This window comes from Microcaecilia unicolor, chromosome 5 (genome assembly GCF_901765095.1).
Source record: "Microcaecilia unicolor chromosome 5, aMicUni1.1, whole genome shotgun sequence".
NCBI classification, from domain to species: Eukaryota; Metazoa; Chordata; class Amphibia; order Gymnophiona; family Siphonopidae; genus Microcaecilia; species Microcaecilia unicolor.
Window position 1 is genome coordinate 138,749,449 of NC_044035.1, and position 18,507 is coordinate 138,767,955.

The 18,507-nt window shown below is 42.1% G+C and overlaps 1 protein-coding gene across 1 annotated transcript in view; it reads left to right on the forward strand.

Moving 5' to 3' along the window:
- The window catches only part of GRID1 (glutamate ionotropic receptor delta type subunit 1), a 1,935,592-nt gene that overhangs the window by 692,748 nt on the left and 1,224,337 nt on the right, over nucleotides 1–18,507 (forward strand). The window contains exon 3 of the mRNA XM_030203368.1: nucleotides 17,516–17,800. Coding sequence (XP_030059228.1) covers nucleotides 17,516–17,800 — 285 coding nt within the window. The remainder of the gene's footprint in view (nucleotides 1–17,515; nucleotides 17,801–18,507) is intronic.

Below are 18,507 nucleotides of genomic sequence, written 5' to 3' on the forward strand. Positions count from 1 at the left end.
CCCAAAATTGGGTGCAGATTCCGGCGCCAAACGCTATCCTATAAATGGTGCCCAACTCTGAGCATCATTTTATAGAATAAGGATTAGCAATAATTTTTATTAGCGCCCAAATTTGGGCACCGTTATAGAACTGAGGCCTTAGTGTCAATTCCCATGCTTTAAGTGCCATACTTATTACGCCTGCTAAAACCTGGTATAAATGCTGTTGCCCAAGTTGTGCACCTTGACCCAGTATTCTCTAACTATGTGTGCAGCTTTTTATAATGCAACTGATGCGCCCATGTCCCTCCCATAGCCACATCCCCTTTTGATTCACATAGTATGGGAGTTAGGCCCACTGCCTTATAGAATAGTGCACAGCCAGATGTGCATTCATATTCTGATGTGTGTCAATTAACTTCAATAATTGCTTGTTAGCACACAGTTCTTGATGGTTCTGAGCTTGTTACTCTATTAATTTACATGAAGCATGCATAAATTTGGCATGCAATTCTGGGCACCATATATAGAATCATGGGATATGCATGCAAATGTTTAGAATACTGCTACTACTACTACTGCTTATCATTTCCATAGCACTACTAGATGTATGCAGCACTGCACGTTGGACATGAAGAGACAGTCTCTGCACTACAGAGCTTACCCTTTAATTAGGACAGACAAACAGAACAAATAAGAGAAGGGAATTACTAAGGTGGGAATGATAAAACATAGGTACTGAACAAGTGAGTAAGGATTAGGAGTTAAAAGCAGAATCAAAAAGGTGGACTTGTAGCCTAGATTTGAAGACGGCCAGAGATGGAGCTTGACATGTGAATGTGCATACTTAGGTGTGTATATGCCAGCATGTTGCCTGAGGCAGACTGACCATTCCAGCAACTGTACAGTGCCCGTGGGCCCACAGGTTCTAGGAAACCCATATGCTCTGTCTGGTTGCCTGGCACCACTGAAGCACATTGAAGCCTACCCTGGTCCCACCTTGATGGGCCTGGTAGACTTGATGGGCCTCCGCGGGGACAAGAAAGAATCCTACTCTTTCCTGCCTGCTGCCGCTGCTCTGTATGGTGGTTCTGGAAGTCTTGTGAGATTGCTGAGAACCATGAGACTACCATGGTAAGTCTTGGAAGACATTTTGAAAAACATGGCGGCACCGCTGCCGGGCACAGTAGTGATAGCAAGCAGGATAGAGTAGAGTGGTGCCCCTGTAGAAGACACTAGACCACCAGGTCCAGGCCTTTCAAGGTAGGACCGGGTAATGCGAAAGTGGTGCGGGAGGAGGAATGCGCCACAGCAGTGGGACGGATGTGCAGCAGTGAGACGGCGGGTGGTGGCCTGGGGGACCCCCAATGACCTTCACTGGCTGGCAACCCTGACCACTGTCAGTCTGCCCCTGATGCTGCATAAGCACTATTCTGCAAATACCCGCTTAACTTACATAGTGTAGATTTGCAAGGGGGCAAAGCATGGGTGGAACATAGGCAGGTTTCCCATTTACCTACATAATTTACAGAATACTATGTTATGGGGATATCTGCCACATTTAGGTGCTCACACTTACACTAGCTCATGGTTGCCATAAGTGCTCACACCTAAATATTAAGGACATATGTATCCATTTATGCTAATATTCTAAAAAGGAAAGTAGACACCTACTTACCTTTACAGCATAGGCTCCTTTATATCCCTAATTCTATAAAGTTGAGCACCCAACTTTACAATTAGCATGCAAAGTTGTGCATGCAATTTATATGTACATAACTTAATTAGCTATCTGTTGCTAATTGGTGTTAACAAGCATTTATTGGTGTTAATTAGCAGTTACCCACATAATTGCCCTTAGTCAGTATTCTATAACCCACACATGCAAATTCCAGAACACGCAATTGAAGGGGGGCATGGACCTGGAAGGGGCATGAGCAGGTCAGGGGCATGCCTAGGAGCTATAGAATATTTCCAGTTACATGCCTATCTGCCTACAGTTAGGCGCAAGCATTTACATCAGCCGGTTGGCTGGCATAAGTCCTCGCACCTAAATTAAGGTGCATAAACATGGACTTATGCCAGTATTCTATAACATGCAATTGCTGTTATAGAATCTGTGCTTAGTGTGCAGCATCCCGGCAACCAATTTTAGACGACCTTTTGAGAATGACCCCTATCCCCCTAATTTTATAAAAGTCACTGAAAACTGTTCACTGCAAATTTGGGCATTTGCACATTTTGCATGTGTAATTTCATTGAATAATGAGCTAATTATCAATAGTTGACTTTTTAACAAGCAATTATTAGCACAAATTAGATTTAATTGGCAGTTTTGCATGTACATTTAGGTGCGGAATCTGCGTCTAAAAGTTACATGTGATCTGAAAAAGGGATCATAGAAATGGGCGGGTCATGGGTGTAATGGGGGCATTCCTAGAATTTACACATGTTGTTATAGAATAATGGGGATATGTTCCTGATTTAGGCATGTACATTTGCACCAATATTTCAGTTGGTGCAAATAGCTGCGCCTAAATTTAGGCATGATTCCTGGGCATAAGCGCTATTCTATAAACCGCACTGAGGTTTAAGCGCAGCTTATATAATAGTGCTTTTTTGGTGCCATATATAGAATCTAGCCCTATATGTACCTATACTGTCATATATCCATGAAAATACCTTTATAAAATTACATCCTGAATTCTTCTTTAACGTGTGACTTTGGTTTTCCCTACAGACATTCTTATATAGGTCTCTCTCCTGCTACTTTCCCTCAACACCTTCCCTAGTCTGACAGAATTAATTTCCTTGGTGTCATGCTCAACTTCAACTGGCAACAGTCCTGGAAAATCAAATCTGTTCTTTAACTCAGGTTTTCATTTGGCAGTCTGATAGTTCCTTGCTTGCATGATCATGGCAATTTCTCAAAAAAGACAATGTTTAGCCATAATTAGCACATTTTCATGATCCTTCTAACATAGGCAGAGACATGCAAATTCTGAGGCACTCATACTGGTGCAGCAGTCTACTGACATGAAAGATTATGCATTTAGGCAAGTTAAATGAAATCATTTAACTTGACTACAAGAAAAAGAAACATTTTTTAAAATGTTTGCAGCTGTGTTTTGAAAAGATCAATGTTACTCTATATGAATCATGTGCATATCAAGAAGAATTGAATTTTGCGAATGTAATTAATGTTATCAAAACATGTAGAAATGAAATTTATTCCATTAGAGTATGAATTAGTAAAGGAATACTATATATATATATATATATATATATATATATATATATATATATATATATATATATATATATATGTATATGTGTATATATATATGTATATGTATATATATATACAGTGCATTTTTCTAGCAAAAAAGGTGCCGGTACTCAAATGCTAGGCCACCCTTCAGGGGTGGAATAATCAGTGAGGGACCCACCCTACAATAGCCAGACCCCCTGCAACCAGTCACAGAATTTATGACAAGGCAGGATTGGTGTGTATAGCCTGAGCTCTTTCATTAAAACTTGGGATCCATGGGTCAATTTTAGTCAGTGGTGCATTTTTATAAGAACACCTGAGACACCAAAAATAGATTCACAAGTTGGCTCCGGAGCATCAGTTGCTGTTGACTCTCTCTGTCAAAGCCATGTCCCGACTCACCTTTTCTTCTGATGGTTGGGCTCCGCAGCTTCTCCAGACTGCTTCCCTGGCACTACTTGCCTCCTGCACTGATGCCTTTGGAGTGAGGCTTGGGAAACAGGCAACAGAGACTATCCAAGCCTCAGTCTGATGTCCCAGTATTCTAGCCTCTCCCTGGTGCCCTTGCTGTGTTTAGTGTGTTCCAAGCCTCATTCCAGGGCAACAGAAGATATGATATCATTGAGAGCCTTTATAAGGAATCATGGGACTCTCATACATTGCCTTTGCAACAAGATTTCCTGCCTGCTTGTGCGTGCCTGGTCTTGTGTTATCTCTTATTCAGATTTGACCTGCTTTTCCTGACCTCAGCTCCAGTTCCATCCTTCCTTGTGTTCAGCTTCAGTTCCAGCCCTGCTTGTCTTCAGCTCCAGCCCTGCTTGTTTTCAGTTCTAGTCCCAGCCCTACTTGTTCCGGCCCCAGTGGCATACCAAGGGGGGCGGTGGGGGCAGTCCGCCCTGGGTGCAAGCCGCTAGGGGGGGGGGGGGGGGGGGTGCCGCTCGCATGTCTGCTCCGCTCGTTCTGTGCTCCCTCTGCCCCGGAAAAGGTTACTTCCTGTTCCGGGGCAGATGCACATGGAACGAGTGAAGCAGACAGGTGCGCGGCACCCCCCCCCAGCAGTTAAAAATGCACCCAGGGGGGTGTCCTTTCGCCGGGGGGGGGGGGGAGTGCGTACTTTTGCCAGGGGGGGGGGGGCGCGCTACACCCGGGGGGGGGTGTCATTTCGCCGGGGGGGGGGGGGTCACTCTGCACCCGGGGGGGGGGGCGCATCGGCGATCCGCCCCGGATGTCAGCCACCCTAGGAACGCCACTGTCCTGCCCTGCTTGTCTTCAGCTCCAGTTCCAGATCTGCCTGCTTTCAGCTCCAGTTTTGCTTGTCTCCAGCCCAGCCCTGCTCATCTTCAGCTCTAGATCCAGCCCGGACTGCTTTCAGCTCCAGCTTTACTTGTCTCCAGCTCAGCCCTGCTTGTTTCCAGCTCCAGCTCTGTCCTTCAGTGTTTCAAATCTCTACCACTATGTTATCCAAGTCTGTCAATGAGGCTGTCTCTTCTTATAATGCTATTCTCTCCTCTGCTCTGGATACTATCACTCCTCCCACTCCCTGTTCTGTAATACGTACCAAACTCCAGCCTTGGCTGACCTCTAGAATCTGCTACCTACGTTCCTGTGCCCGCTCTGCCAAATGCCTTTGGCTGAAATCCCATGCCCATGCTGACTTCATACATTTCAAATTCTTGCTGACCTCCTTCCAGTCTGCTCTTTTACTTCCCAAACAGGACTATTACATCCAGTTGACAAATTCTCTTGACTCAATCACTCGATGTCTCTTTGCCACACTGAACTCTCTCCTCAAAGTGCTGTTACCTCCAACTCCCCCTTCACTTTCTCCCCAGACTCTGGCTGAGTACTTTCATGATAAGGTTCACAAGATTAAACTTGAATTCTCAACCAGGTCACCTCCACCTCTCCTTCCCTTATTCCATTCTCTCAACCCTCCAACTCCTGCCTCCTTTTCTTCCTTTTCTGAAATCACTGAAGAGGAAACTACACATCTTATTTCCTCCTCAAAACTAACTACCTGTTCCTCTGATCCTATTCCCACCCATCCTACTGTCATCCGTTTTATCTGTCATATCCTCAATGTTTCACTTTTCACTGACTGTTCCTGATGCCTTCAAACATGCTGTAGTCACACCACTCCATAAAAAACCTTCATTGGACCCTACCTGTCCTTCCAACTATCGCCTCATCTCCCTCCTCCCTTTTCTATCCAAGATACTTGAACGTGCTGTTCACCGTTGTTGCCTTGACTTTCTTTTATCTCAAGCTATTCTTGATCCACTTCAATCTGGCTTTCGTCCCCTTCATTCAACCGAAACAGCGCTTGCTAAAGTCTCCAATGACCTGTTCCTGGCCAGATCCAAAGGTCTCTATTCTATCCTCATCCTTCTCTATCTATCTGCTTCTTTTGACACTGTTGATCACAGCCTACTCCTTGATACGCTGTCCTCACTTGGATTTCAGGGCTCTGTTCTTTCCTGTTTTTCTTCTTATCTCTCCCAACGTACTTTTAGTGTATACTCTGGTGGATCCTCCTCTACTTCTATCCCACTGTCAGTTGGTGTACCTCAGGGATCTGTCCTGGGACCTCTTCTTTTCTCCATATATACTTCTTCCCTTTGTACTCTGATCTCATCCCTTGATTTTCAGTATCATCTTTATGCTGATGACTCCCAGATCTACCTCTCCACACCAGAAATCGCAGCAGGAATCCAGGCCAAAGTATCAGCCTGCCTGTATGACATTGCTGCCTGGATGTCTCACCACCATCTGAAACTAAACATGACCAAAACTGAGCTTCTTATCTTTCCACCTAAACCAACCTCTCCTCTTCCCCCATTCTCTGTTTCTGTGGATAACACTCTTATCCTTCCTGTCTCAACAGCTCATAACCTTGGGGTCATCTTCGACTCCTCCCTCTCCTTCTCTGCACATATTCAGCAGACTGCTAAAACCTGTCACTTCTTTCTCTATAATATCACCAAAATTTGCCCTTTCCTCTATGAGCACACTACCAGAACCCTCATCCACACTCTCATCACCTCTCACTTAGACTATTGCAACTTGCCTCTCACAGGTCTCCCACTTACCCATCTCTTTCCTCTTCAATCTGTTCAAAATTCTGCTGCACGACTACCGCCAATGTTGCCATGCTCCTATTAGCTCTCTCATCTAGTCACTTCACTGGCTTATCCGTTTCCACATACAGTTCAAACTCCTCTTATTGACTTATAAGTGTATTCACTCTGCAGCTCCTCAGTGCCTCTCCACTCTCATCTCTCCCTACATTCCTCCCCGGGAACTCCGTTCACTGGGTAAATCTCTCTGCACCCTTCTCCTCCACCACTAACTCCAGACTCCATTCCTTTTATCTTGCTGCACCATATGCCTGGAATAGACTTCCTGAGCCTATATGTCAAGCTCCATCTCTGGTCGTCTTCAAATCTAAGCTAAAAGCCCACCTTTTTGATGCTGCTTTTAACTCCTAACCCTTATTCACTTGTTCAGAACCCTTATTTTATCATCCTCACTTTAATATTCCCTTATCTCTTATTTGTCCTGTTTGTCTGTCCTAATTAGATTGTAAGGTTTGTCGAGCAGGGACTGTCTCTTCATGTTGAAGTGTACAGTGCTGCGTACGTCTAGTAGCGCTACAGAAATGATAAGTAGTAGTAGTAGCTCTGCATGGCCTGGGTTTTGCCTTAGTGCTTTGTCCTGCCCGGGTGGTTTTTCTGCCTGTAGCCGGTATCCAGGGGCGACCCAAGGGCTCACCTTCCCTGACTGTGACACACTCACTGCAGTGAAGAAGCATACAAAGCAGGTTGTAGCAAAAGTGATGGAAAATGTCCACTGGAATAAACTGGATAACTCATACACTGACTAAACCAGAGGAAGTTAAGTTTTATCCCTTGTTTCTTAATCAGTAGTGGTTACATCTAAATCAGTTGCAGTGTCATCTGTGGGATCAAATTTCTGGATTAGACATCATTGATTACCCAAAACAGTAACACATCAACCTAACAACAGACCTCAAAAGCAAAATTTTGACTTAAATTTGACTTAAATTTGAGTTAAAGTGGTAGACAGATAAGGAAAGGCTATGTTCACATTAGGCTTCTGCAACATAGGTTAAATAATATATACTTTATTTATTTATGGTTTAAAATTTTAGATGCTTCTGCTCAGTCTGTTTTGAGGAACCAGTCCTCAGTTTTACTTTGAATTTCTTCCTTTCTTTCATTTAGTATTAGAAATTAGATATAGAAACATAAACAACAAATACAAAAATTGAACTGCGAACCCCAATAAGTCAGACTAGGAAGTACCACAACATTGGAGAAATAAAAACAGAAATGTTTTTCCTCCCGTACTGACCAAAATACAAAGATAGCCATGTTGCATGTTTCCCAAAGCTAATATATTCCACCTAATAAATTCAAAATAAAACACTTTTTTCTACCTTTTGTTGTCCAAGCATTTATTTTTTTCCAAGCATGTTGGTCCCAGTTTCTCTCTTCTTCTTTCCTGTATGCCTTCTGCTCTCTTTCCATGTGTGCTGTCCATTTCTCCTTTCTCCATATTCATCCTATTTTCTTCCATTCATTCACTACATCTGTCTGTGACATAGTTCCTCTCTTTTTTTTATCATTCTGCCACTCAGATTTCACCCTCCCACTATTCAGTACTCCACTTATATTTCACTAATCTATCAACTTTCCATTTCCTTCTCTCACCTCCTAGCTCTCCTGTCCCTCCCTTCCCTGGTCTCCTTTCACCTACTTCCCATTATTACATTTTTACCCTCCTGTATTCACCATCCTCTTCTCACTCACTCACCATGCTCAGTATCTCCCCTCCATCTCCCTTCTTACACCCTTGTAAGCCAGCATCTCTTCTCTTTTTCTCCATCCACAATTGTAGTCCAGCATCTCCCTGCCCCTCAGCCCTCTCTCTCCTGTACTACGATGGTCTAGCACCTCCCTCCCTCCCCCTTTTCTCTTCTCTTCTCTATACATATGATCCAGCATTTCTCTGTACCTTCTCATTTTCCTTCCACCCCTCTGATGCAGCAACTACCTGTCCCCTCTCCATTACACTCCACCCCTATGGAGCAGCAATTCCCTCTCACCTCTCCTTTCACCTCTACCCTTATCGTGGGGCTGTTCTCTGTCCCCTCTCTGTCCCCTTCTCTCTTATGGCCCTGCAATACCCTGTCCCCTCTTTCTCCCCTTCCCCATTATGGTCCAGCAACTCCCTGACCCCTCTCTCTCTTGCCAACCCCCTTCCCAGAAAAAAGTACAGCTGCCATGATCGGCAAGGCTGCCGCTCAGAGGGGAAAGTGGCTGCAGGAAACCCAGCCTTTTTGGCAGGAGAGGAGACTACAAACTTTGATCCTATGCTCCTTCCCAGGTTATGTAGGCATCAAACTACACATTGGAAGTGAAAGCCTGTTAAGTATAATTTGCTGCCTATACATCTGGGAAGGAACATGGCAATGGGGTTTGTATAACTGCATGTCCTGTGGATCCAGCATACCAGCATATCTCTCTTTCCTTCACTGCCCATGGTCTGGCATCTACTCTTCTGTCCAGTACACACTGTCACTACAAAAAAAAATTGTAGCGCTGGATATGATGTGCGCTGGGGGTGGGAACTACCGCTGGGCTGCTGTGGTAGCCCAGCAGTACTTCCCGGTTATCAAGTGGTAAGCTCACATGGTAAAAGAGACCCTAAGTATGAATTCTGCAATGGTAATTCTGCACAGAACTGCCGTTATAAAATACTACCTGAAGTCCAGTTTTGCACCTAACTTTAGGTACATGCACTTATGCCATGTGAAAGCCTGGGGTAAGTACTCAAGACTAGCTTTTGGCAGTATTCTACTACTAGTATTCTGTAACCTGAGCGTGTAATTTCTAGATACGCCTTTGACCCTCCCATGTCCATACCTCCCTAGCAGTGTTTCCCAAGTCCGATCCTGGAGTACTTCTTGCCAGTCAGCTTTTCAGGATATCCACAATGAATATGCATGAAAGAGATTTGCATATAATGGAGGCAGTGTATGCAAATCCAGTCCATGCATGTTCATTGTAGATATCCTGAAAATCTGACTGGCAAAAGGTACTCCAGGACTGGGGGAAACACCATCCTAGAAGATGTAAATGATAGAATCTTCTAGAATAGCAATTAAGGACAGTTGCATACGTAACTGCTAATTGGTACCAATTAGCACCAATTAACATGACTAAAGTCAATAATTGGCTGTTCAGTCAACACTCAATTATTAAATTAAGTTTGCACTTTTCTATAAACAGAATGTTCAAATTTGCATGCTAAGCTTAAATTTGGGCACACAAGTTTATAGAATTAGGGGGGATGTTTATTGTTATTTGAAAAATGTTTACTGTTGCAATTGTCTATTGCCTATGTTCAGCTTATTCATGCTGTACACTACTTTCAGTGAATTTCTTCAAAAAAGCAGCAAATACATCATAATTAAAAAAAATAATAAAAATGTAAAATAAAGCTAAGTGCTTGGTTTAATAGAAGATAATTCAGAAATGTCATATCCAAGAGGTCTTTTCAGTTTTTCTAAATGTTTCTATGACTATTCTTTTGGATTGCTTAAGAGGTGTGTATCTAAAATATTGAAAATACCTGAGCACTTCCTTTTTCTTTTGGCCAGAGAGTATTCTCTCCATGTGTTAAAAAATGGAAAATGTTTGACCACAAGGTGCTCAGATGTTTGTTTGTTTGTTTGTTTGTTTATTTATTTATTTATGCAGATTTAGAAGGAGGCAAGCACAAATCTATGTTGACTACATTGATGGCTAACTTTGGGACCCTTTTACAAAAGTGCAGTCAAATCTGTGCTTAGCATGTTCTAACATGGGACTTTCCCAAGCTCTAAGCCCAGACAATGTGACACTGTTTAGGCTGTTTTATTTTATTTATTTATTTTTATTTGCAAATCGTGCACTAATGTTGTCATTAGGATGTGAGACCTGCAAAACGTTAATGTAGGAACACTTACTGCCTCCTATTTAGGAGGTGCTAAGTGCTCCTGCATTAATGGGTCCTTTTACTAAGGAGCACTAACAGATTTAGCACACGTTAAATGATAAGACATCCATTATATTTCTATGGTTGTCTTATCATTTAGTGCTTGCTAATCATTAGCATACACTAAATCTATTAGCATGCCTTAGTAAAAGGACCCCTAAGTGTACATTATCCAGTTAGCATGCACTATTCAGAATGTACTAGCCAGGAAGTGCAGGAACTCCAAAAGAATAATTTCTTTTTAATAGTTAAGTCGTGTTTAGTGCAGGAAAACAGCCAAATACCGCAAAAGGTTTTAAGGTCTGTTTTCCCAAGCTAGCCCCATGTTAAGAGATTTATCCCCATTTAGCAAAAGAACCCTTTTGTCTCAGACTGAGAGAAGAACTGCGTTCTTTGGTGGTTACTGTTTTTCTTAAAATTGTGGCACCCGGTTCCTAAATAGGGATGAGCAGCCTAAAAATGTTTTGCTTCATTTTGTTTCCTGTGTCATTTGCAGCATTTTTACATTGTTTTGTTTTGATTACTCTTCAATTTAAATCTGAGACAGTATCGTAAGAGTGCACCCTCTTTACAAATAATACACACAGATCTCCTTTTACTAAGCCGCGGTAGTGATTCTTGGTGCGACAAATGCGATGAAACCTATTCAGTTCCTACGGGCTTTGTCACATTTGCTGCGCGGGAATCACTACCACAGCTTAGTAAAAGGAGCCCACAATTTGCAAAGAAGATGCTCTTTTTGCAAGGTGTGCACTATTTACAAACGAAAAAACACAAAATAGTTTTGTTCTGCTTGTTATCATTTGTTAATGACAAGGAGCAACTTGAGATATGTCATTGGCATTCCTGTGTCGTTGCAAACAACAGTCTATCTCTAGTTCCTAAATTGTAGGATTACAATTCCCAGGACATAGCCAAAGTTACACAATGGCTAGTAATGGCTTATGGATTTTTCTGCCAGGAACCTATCCAAATACCTTTTAAATCCAGCTATGAAACAAACCTTGACAGGAACAAATTTCACAGCTTGTTTGCATATCAAGTGAAAAATGCTATCTCCAACATGTGCTAAATATGCTACCTACATATTCTGTTTTAGTTTTTTGAAGGCTAACCAATGTTTCCCTATTTTACCTGTTGTACCCCACTAGTGCTTTCACAATTTTCTGTCTTATCTCACCTCAGTCAGCCCTTCTCCAAGTTGAAAAGTTTTAACCGTTCAGCCTTTCCTCAAAAGAGGGCACTTCTAGCCCCTTTATCATTTTGGTTCCCCCACATTATTGTATTTATTTATGTATTTATTTATTGGGATTTGTTAACCACCTTTATGAAGAGATTCACCCAAGGCAGTGTACAGCAGGTACAGTTTAACATAAAACTTACAATTTTGTTAACAGCATAACAATAGTAAAATAACCAAGAATAAACATAAATACAATAAATGAGGTAAACTTGTAAACCATAAATTGAAACCTAATAATAGAACTACCACGATGCAGTATCAAAAATATTCACATTTAACAGCAGTGGAATTCAAATACCAGAGACATAATACAATTTTAGTATAATACTAATAAGCCTGCATTAGAACATTCAACTAGCATAGGGGGTCTTTTACTAAAGATTAGCTTATCTGCAGCAGGGCCCATAGGAATAAAATGGGACCTGCTGCAGATAACTCGAACTAAGCTTTAGTAAAAGACCTTCATAGATATGATGATAAAGATTTTCTACAATGCGGCTTACCACTGTAGTTGGTGTGGAGAATGGAATGGTGGCAAAACTCATTTGCTATCCTTTTGTGTTCCAGAGAGTGCAGTGTTACTCTTTGAAATATGGAGCCCTATAGTGATCGGTCTCAATAGTCAAAAGATGTATGTCCATAAATTTAGGGCTCTCTTGCTAAAGGGTGTTAAGCAGATAGGGCTAGATTTTATATATGGTGCCTTGATGTCCATGCGGAAATAAATGTGTATTCTATAAATAATGCTTTAATTTAGGTGTACACTATAGAATATGACGAGTGCTGCTCTGTGCGACTAAATTAAATCACGACCTATTATGCCAACTAAAACCTGGTGGAAATTCAGATGCCTAAATTAGGAGCAGAGCGGATGTAGTCTATAACAGTGCACATAGTTTTTAGAAACACCTATGACCCTCACATTCTACTACCGTAACCATGCCCCCTTTTCAACTGTGCAGCTTAGGGTTTATGCGTACCACGTTACAGAATATGCTTAGCAAGTAGTGCATATAGATTCTAATTAATGCCAATTAGTGCTGATAATTGCTTGTTAACATCCAATTATCGGCATTGATTAGCTTGTTAACTAATGAAGTTATACGCATTGTTATGGAATATGCTTCGACTTCTGTGCGGAAATCGAGGAACGATATATAGAATATCGGGGATAATGTATGAATTCATATGTGGCAACTGCTACCACCCAAGTGCAATAAGAGTTATCACTGTGGCATGACAGCATTCATTAATGAGCACATCAACTGCATATTGTGTGAGTGAGGTCTAGGAGGTCATGAGTGGAGAATGGAGTCAACTTCATGCTGCAGTTAGCACGCTGTACTTTCTGTGCACTAATTGTCCTTGTGCAGTTAACAAAGGTTATTATTATTAGCATTTGTATAGAGCTACCAGACGCACACAGCACTGAACACCTGACACAAAGAGACAGTCCCTGCTCAAAAGAGCTTACAATCTAAATAATACAGACAGACAAGACAATAAGGGCAAGTACTGGGTGAGAAGGAATAAGGGGAGGCAAATGAGTAGTGGCTAGGAGCTAAAAGCAGCAGTGAAAAGGTGGGTTTTCAGCATAGATTTGAAAACAGGTAGAGATGGAACTAGACGTATAGGTCCAGGAAGTCTGTTCCAGGCATAAGGTGCCGCAAGAGAAAAGGAACAAAGCCTGGAGTTAGCAATGGAGGAGAAGGGGGACGACAAGAGAGATTTGTCCAGTGAGCGGAGTTCACGGGGAGGAATGTAGGGAGAGATGAGAGTGGAGAGGTAATGGGGGGCTGCAGAGTGGATGCATTTAAAGGTCAGTAAGAGAAGTTTAAACTGAATGCGGAAGCGGACAGGGAGCCAGTGGAGTGGCTTGAGGAGTGGGCTAGTGTGGGTATAAAGATTCTGGCGGAAAATAAGTCGTGCCGCAGAATTTTGAACAGATTGGAGAGGAGAGAGATTGGAGAGGTTCACATACTGTATCTTCAAGTGCATCTGCCTTAATTGCAACCTTAGCGTGCCCTTATGTGGATCTTTCTTATGTGATAAGGCCACTTTTTACCACTGCTGGAAAATTTTCTGAATTGATGGCCATACATTAATGTTCAAAAAACAATAGGGGTAAAAATACTCTAGGGAAGGGAAATTACAGTCATACACACAAATCTGTTCCCAAACTTTATCCATAAAGTTGCAAAAAATGTAAGCTTATTCCAAACACACTATAATTTTTAGAAGATGTGCTTATATATACAATGGACAACCATAGATGCAGCAGTCTTTTTCTATGTCCTGGCTTGCAATCATAGCACAATTCTTCAACTAATAGCCCAAAGTGCCAAACTTAAATTGTGAAAAAGTAAATCATGTGCACTTAAATTACCAAAACAGAAGCAATAGATGGCGTCCCGACATGGTCCATGTTTTGCTGAAGCTGTCTCAAGGTACCCCAAAAGAGTAATGCTTTTTTTAGTTAAGGAAAGCGTACCTCATGCTTAGAGCTACATCACTTAAAAAAGAAATAATCATGACTTAAACAAAAATTAGCACATTTACCCGCCACCTATTTTGTAGGTGGTAAGAGCTCATGTACTTATTCCACACTAATCAGCGCATGGCAATGTAGATGTGTTAACCAATTAGCACAGAAATGCCCATTCTTCATCCCCTGACATGCTCCCTACCAGAAAAAAATTATTTCTTTTAGCGCATTATTTGTGCATGCACATTCGGAACTTACCATGGAATGCATCAGCGCATCCCGCGGTAACCCTGTATAAGCTGCGGTAAGCATGCACTAATGCTTACCTCAGCTTAGTAAAAGGAGCCCTCAGTGTGCAGTAATGAACATTTCTGCGTGGTACCTGGAGTACCCCCTTGCCAGTCAGGTATTCAGGATATCCACAATGAATATGCATGAAAGATACTTGCATACAATGGAGGGGTGAATTCTGTAATTCATGCCTACAAAAATTGGCGTCCTTTTACTAAGCCCGCAGTATTGTGGGCGTGTGTTTGTGGCATGCGCTGGACCATTTTTTTCTGCGGCTGGGAAAAAGGCTTTTTTAATGGAGCAGTAAAAGGCCATGACCTAGCGGTAAGGACTCACACATTGCATGTACGGTACTCTTGCAGCACGTGGCAATGAGGCTGCCCTGCCAATTACTGCCAGGAATGCCCCCCACATTAGAAATCAGAAAAATATATTCTACCACAGGAAACAGCATGCACCAACTTTGAAATTACTGCAGGGTGGGTGTGCTAACCGGATGGTAGTGTCGATTTGATACGTGCTACATGTGCGGTAGCTCTACCACAGCTTTGTAAAAAGGCCCCTGGGTACAGAAAAAAACCACTTAAGCTCTGTTTTAGAAGTCCACAACAGTATGGTAATAGTCATTTTATTAAGAGATGACCCAACATAATATCTAAAACATAAAGAACACCATAGAATATAAAAACCTTGCATATTATTTTGTACATTGTGTTACAGTGTACATGTGCTCATTTTGGTAATTTTATCTGTTTAATATAGATGTATATCATAAATATTTAAAAAATGTAGTTCACTGTGCTTTATTCAATGCCTTGTGGACCTAAATGTTATGTGCAATGAAGTGTAGCTTTATTATATCAATAATAACAAAGGACCCAATATTCAGCCAGTGGCGGGCAGCACGTTTGCTGTCCACCAACGGCGTTAAACCTGGGTATTCAGTACTGGGCCATTTTTGGTGACCAGCTTTGAATACCTGGTTTATTTTGGTTGATAAAAGTTAACCGGTTATGCCAATATTCAGCACAAACCCGTCAACCTTTTAGCAGTCAAAGACAGGCCTGCTTTTAAGAGTCTGATTTTGACCACTCAACATAGCCTGTTTGGCGCTGACTGTGCCTAACAGCTATGTAATGTGATTTAGCTGGTTAATATCTTGCTACTAACTAGGATCTTCAGCAGGAAATAACTAGTTATCTCCCACTAAATATCCATGGTTAGTCATTTAAACGCTATTTAACTGGGCGATTAAATAGTTTTGAATATCGAGGCAGTTCTTTAAACTGGTGCCTCAGTTTAGGCATGTGCATAGCACCAAATCTATAATGGTATTTTGGCACCTAGATTCTATTATAAAATACTAGTGTAAGTTGGCATTGGCGAGTCCGTGTTTAAGCACACCATCTTATTCCATTGTAATGGTAGGCATAATTTGGTACACTTAGAGGGGCATAATCAAAAGGGGCGCCCAAGTTTTCCTGAGGACATCCTCGCAGGAAGTCCGGCGAAGGGGCGGGGAAACCCGTATTATCGAAACAAGATGGGCGTCCATCTTTTGTTTCGATATTATGGTTTGGGACGCCTAAATCTTGACATTTAGGTCATCCCTAGAGATGGTTGTCATGGGAGGAGCCAGCATTCATATTGCACTGGTCCTCCTGATATGCCAGGACACCAACTGGGCACCCTAAGGGGCACTGCAGTGGACTTCAGAAATTGCTGCCAGGTACATTGCTCCCTTACCTTGTGTGCTGAGCCCCTCCAAACCCACCACTGTACACCACTATCATAGCCCTAAGGGGTGAAGGGGGGCACCTAGATGTGGGTACAGTGGTTTTCTGGTGGGCTTTGAAGGGTTCACATTTACCACCACAAGTGTAACAGGTGGGGGGGGGGGGGTGGGCCTGGGTCCGCATGCCTGAAGTGCACTGCACTCACTAAAACTGCTCCAGGGACCTGCATACTGCTGTCATGGAGCTGGGTATGATATTTGAGGCTGGCATAGAGGCTTGCAAAAAATATTTAAAAAAATTTTTTTTGAGGGTGGGAGGGGGTTAGTGACCACTGGGGGAGTAAGGGGAGGTCATTCCCGATTCCCTCCGGTGGTCATCTGGTCACTTTGGGCACCTTTTTGTGGCTTGGTTGTAAGAAAAAAAGGACCAAGTAAAGTCGTCCAAGTGCTCGCCAGGAACGCCCTTTTTTTCGATTATGAGTCAAGGACGCCCATGTGTTAGGCACACCCAAGACCCGCCTTCACTACGCTTCCAACACACCCCCAGGAACTTTGGTCATCCCCGCGACGGAAAGCAGTTGAGGACGCCCAAAATCGGCTTTCGATTATGCCGATTTTGGGTGACCCTGGGAGAAGGATGCCCATCTCCCGATTTGTGTCGAAAGATGGGCGTCCTTCTCTTTTTTTCGAAAATAAGTCTGTTAGGTGCACCAAGTGACACATGTAATTTATAGTATTCTGTAAACTGTGTATGTAACTGAAAGACACACCCACGGCCCACCCATGCTCCGCCCCATGCAGTTAGGCGCTATGGCACTTAGGTGCTACCTTATAGAATATCACCACGTTCACATAGGTGCCTATCAATTAATGGCGCCCTTGATGCATGCAAGGTGGCATGCACTTCTAGAGATCAGTTCATAGAATTGCCCTGAGTGAAAATAAACACATCTGTGCTCAATATTCAAAATGGTACAGTACATATGTATTTTAAATTCATTCAATTAGACGTAAGGGTTCACGGACAAATTTTTGTTTCTTTGTTTTTTGTTTTGTATTTCTGCACATTCGATTGAATTTAACACATCAACCAGAACGGATAGAATCATCTGAGGAAAATAAAGGGGGAACTATATCAATATGGGCTACCATTAAGAAGTATTATTTGACTGCTGTACTCAGTTATTAGTAGCTAGGTCTCATTACATGAAATGAGACCTGTGCTAAATAGCACAAGTTAGTAGAAAAATAACACATCTTAATGGTAGCCTACATTGATAACTATAGTCTTAGATAGGTATATATTGCCTATGAAATGCATCTTCAGTCTGCTGTTAAAGATTTTTAAAAAATCATTTTTTTCTAACCTAATTAAAATATATTGTTTTGCATATTTTGTCATTAAATTCTGAAAATTGTTCATGTTTTGTTTCCTATTTTGTTTTACAGCCTGTGATTTGATGACCCAGGGGATCTTAGCCTTAGTAACCTCCACTGGTTGTGCCTCAGCTAATGCTCTTCAGTCGCTGACCGATGCCATGCACATCCCTCATCTTTTTGTGCAGCGAAACACAGGAGGGTCTCCACGCACAGTTTGCCATTTTAACCCTAGCCTGGAGGGGGAGGAGTACACATTAGCAGCCAGACCACCTGTCCGCCTCAACGATGTCATGCTGAAGCTTGTGACAGAACTTCGATGGCAGAAATTCATTGTGTTTTATGACAGCGATTATGGTGAGTTTCTGTGAAATGAGAGACCATTTGGAACACAGCATGGAATTTCCTTTGATTCATCTTATTGTGCATAGTTGAAATATTCCTGCCATGCGGCCTTTGCTTTGAATTTTGAAAGTATCATGTTGAGTTTTCCTGTATACTGTTTGTGAACTGAGAGCAGCTTATGGAAATTAACAACAGAAAACAATGTTGTGGAGGTTGTCTAATAAGGAAGTTGCATAGTTAAATATTGCTTTATTAAGAACATAAATGGTAGTCCAAGTGATCTAACCATTTGTTTACATTTATTATTGCCTTTGTAAGCCATCTGCTCCTGTCATTTGTAGTATATAAAAATAATTATTTGGATCCATATAGCACTTTGCATGCATACAGGATCTCAGGGCACTTTAGCATTTCATATTTAAGAAATATCTATGCTACACCTGTGTGCTGAAAAGTCTGACTTCTCAGTTTTGATGTATTATCTAACAATTTTCGAATGAGAGTGGGAAAGAGAAACAAAGTTTTTATTTCTATTATCTAACCAGAAATGCCTAAACTGAGACAAATAAAGCCTGGTCTGACTAAGGTTCTCTCTTATTCTGGGGCCCTTTTACTAAGCTGCACTAAAAGTGGCCTGCGCTGTTACTAGCCCGTGGGTTTCCCATGCACTGAGGCCACTTTTAGCACAGCTGTAAAATGGTGTCATTTTTCATTTGTTC